Raw genomic sequence first — 2,500 nt, forward strand, 5'->3', positions numbered from 1 at the left:
GTTCGCTTTTTTATGGTTTATTTTTCCAAAAGCATCCTCTCCCCATGTGTCTATTGCATTTACGTAAGGAGCTTGGAACAAAGTTGGGGTTTTCTTCGCTTTTCATTTTCTCTAGGCATATTTATGCTCAACAAATATCAGCGAAGCCCAGCAGTGAGGTCATGAGAAGGCTATCAATGAACAGAAAACCGACCGCGGTTGGCTAACAATTTTATTAAATACTCCTGCTATTGTCGTCAACGACGTCGCTGTAGGCTACTGCCTTTCAGCGCCTTCTACTTATGATGATTCGGCCTTTTGAATTAGTTTGGCCTTGCCATGCAACGGTTCTTGTCCGTTCCCTTCATGTGTTCTTATCACAATGCTGTCTGCCCTCATGGACAGTAAGATGTCTGCATCTTTCCAGGTCGGAGATTTTCTGACAGCACTATGCCACTACATCATAACACTGGCATTTAGGTCAGATTTAACCACATGGACGCATCGAAAAGAAACGTCACCAACACGCCCTCCTCACTAGGGTGTGAATTTTAACCGCATGTTCTACGCCTCATCTCAGACACAGCACATTTACATAATGTCCGAGGAAATACTAGGGGAGTAGTAGAACAACGGGCTAAATTCAGACTTCCATATGACCGGTTATGTCGTTCAGATATACGGCCCCACCGCTTAACATCGGCAAACCTCAAGGTCTTAACTGTGACATGTCTGAAAGGGCTTAATGTGTGTGTGTATGTGTGTATATGTTTGTGTGTATATGTGTTTGTGTGTGTGTGTGTGTGTGTGTGTGTGTGTGTGTTACTCACTCTCCTCCGGTCCTCTGCAGCCTCCAGCTTCTTCTGGATGTCCTCCAGGGAGAGGTCCCTCTTCTTGGGTGGGGTGCTGATGCTGTAGTTGCCATCGGAGGTGGGGGAGGGCGACTTCAGAATCACCTCAAACGCCTGCCCTGAGGCTCGCTTGTTAATGGGCTTCACCTCCATGTCTGCTGTGTGTGTGTGTGTGTGTGTGTGTGTGTATTGGGGGGCAATAAGAGGAGAGAAGCTCTTGAAGACACACCCAGAGTACTTCCTTGCCTAACTCCTCTAACAAACTGATTTGACATATTTCTCTATCTGACACTAATCATTCTATGGTGACACATGGCGTCTGTGCTCAGGCCCATTGCCATGGTGACACATGTCTGTGATCACGCCCATTGCTATGGTGACACATGATGTCTGTGATCACGCCCATTGCTATTGATTATTAGCTAAACACATTAATCCATAATCCGTACTGATTATTAGCTAAACACATTAATCCATAATCCGTACTGATTATTAGCTAAACACATTAATCCATAATCCGTACTGATTATTAGCTAAACACATTAATCCATAATCCATATTGAAGATGTGCAAACTGTGCTGAATACCTTCAAACTGGCCAATCAGGTTGTTTTTGGCCTCCGTGTGGAAACAGGAACAGATGAGGTTGATGAGGGACAGCTCCTTCATCTTCTCTTTGTAGGCTGAGGAGGAGAGGAGGAGGAGGAGAGGAGAGGAGGAGGGGAAGAGGAGTAGAGGAGGAGAGGAGAAGTAGAGGAGGAGTAGAGGAGGAGAGGAGAGGAGGAGAGGAGAGGAGAGGAGGAGGGGAAGAGGATTAGAGAAGTAGAGGAGGAGAGGAGAAGTAGAGGAGGAGTAGAGGAGGAGAGGAGAGGAGGAGAGGAGAGGAGGGGAAGAGGAGTAGAGGAGGAGAGGAGAAGAAGAAGAGGAGAGGAGAGGAGGAGAGGAGAGGAGAGGAAGGGGGGAAGAGGAGAGTGGAGGAGGAGAAGAGAAGAGAGAAGATAGATAGATAACATCAGTCATGCAGCATAACCCAGATTTGCACATTCCCAGAGAGAGAGCATTATTTCATTTTCCATGCCGAGGGAAATAAATATTCAAAGATGAGAGAAGTAATCCTGCAAGAGGCATCAAAGAGAAGTCTTCACAGAGGGAGGCCCTCCTGCATCTGGGGATGTCCTATTATATCATCACACTCCCCTCCCTAACAGTGTGTGTGTGTGTGTGTGTGCCTGTCTGTGAAGTTTGGGCCTGTCTAGAAGCGGGGGAGGAGTGTGTGTGTGTGTGTGTGAGTGTGCCTGTCTAGAAGTGTGGGTGAGTGGGTGTGTGTGTGTGTGCCTGTCTAGAAGTGTGGGTCAGTGGGAGTGTGTGTGTGTGGGCTGTGTCCTGATTTGCCCTGGTTTCCTAAATTGCTCCCCCCCACCCACACACACACACACACATACCCCTCATTAGCTATGCATGTGTGTCTGGTCTGTGTGTGTGTGTGTGTGTGTGTGTGTGTGTGTGTGTGGAACATGCAGGAAGCCTTTGGGAGACTCCCTGCTGGGATGGTAGAGGACTCCGAGGGCCTGTGTTTGTCTGTGCCCTTAGTAACAGTATCTATGGAAACCTTAGTCCTGGCAGGCCCTAGTAACAGTGTCTATGGCAACTAAACTCCTGGTGTGCCTTAG

The 2,500-nt window shown here is 47.8% G+C and overlaps 1 protein-coding gene across 2 annotated transcripts in view; it reads right to left on the bottom strand.

Annotated features, from left to right (window-relative positions):
- stmn2b (stathmin 2b) overlaps positions 1-2,500 on the bottom strand; it is a 14,113-nt gene that overhangs the window by 4,144 nt on the left and 7,469 nt on the right. The window contains exons 2-3 of one of the 2 annotated variants that reach the window (XM_048230425.1): positions 1,418-1,513; positions 810-985 (exon numbers count right to left, since the gene is read on the bottom strand). In XM_048230425.1, the coding sequence (XP_048086382.1) occupies positions 810-985; positions 1,418-1,513 (272 nt within the window). Of the gene's footprint in view, positions 1-809; positions 989-1,417; positions 1,514-2,500 lie in introns of both variants that reach the window. The other variant, XM_048230424.1, reaches the window with a different exon arrangement.

The sequence above is a fragment of the Alosa alosa genome, chromosome 20, assembly GCF_017589495.1.
Source record: "Alosa alosa isolate M-15738 ecotype Scorff River chromosome 20, AALO_Geno_1.1, whole genome shotgun sequence".
In the NCBI taxonomy this organism is placed as follows: domain Eukaryota; kingdom Metazoa; phylum Chordata; class Actinopteri; order Clupeiformes; family Clupeidae; genus Alosa; species Alosa alosa.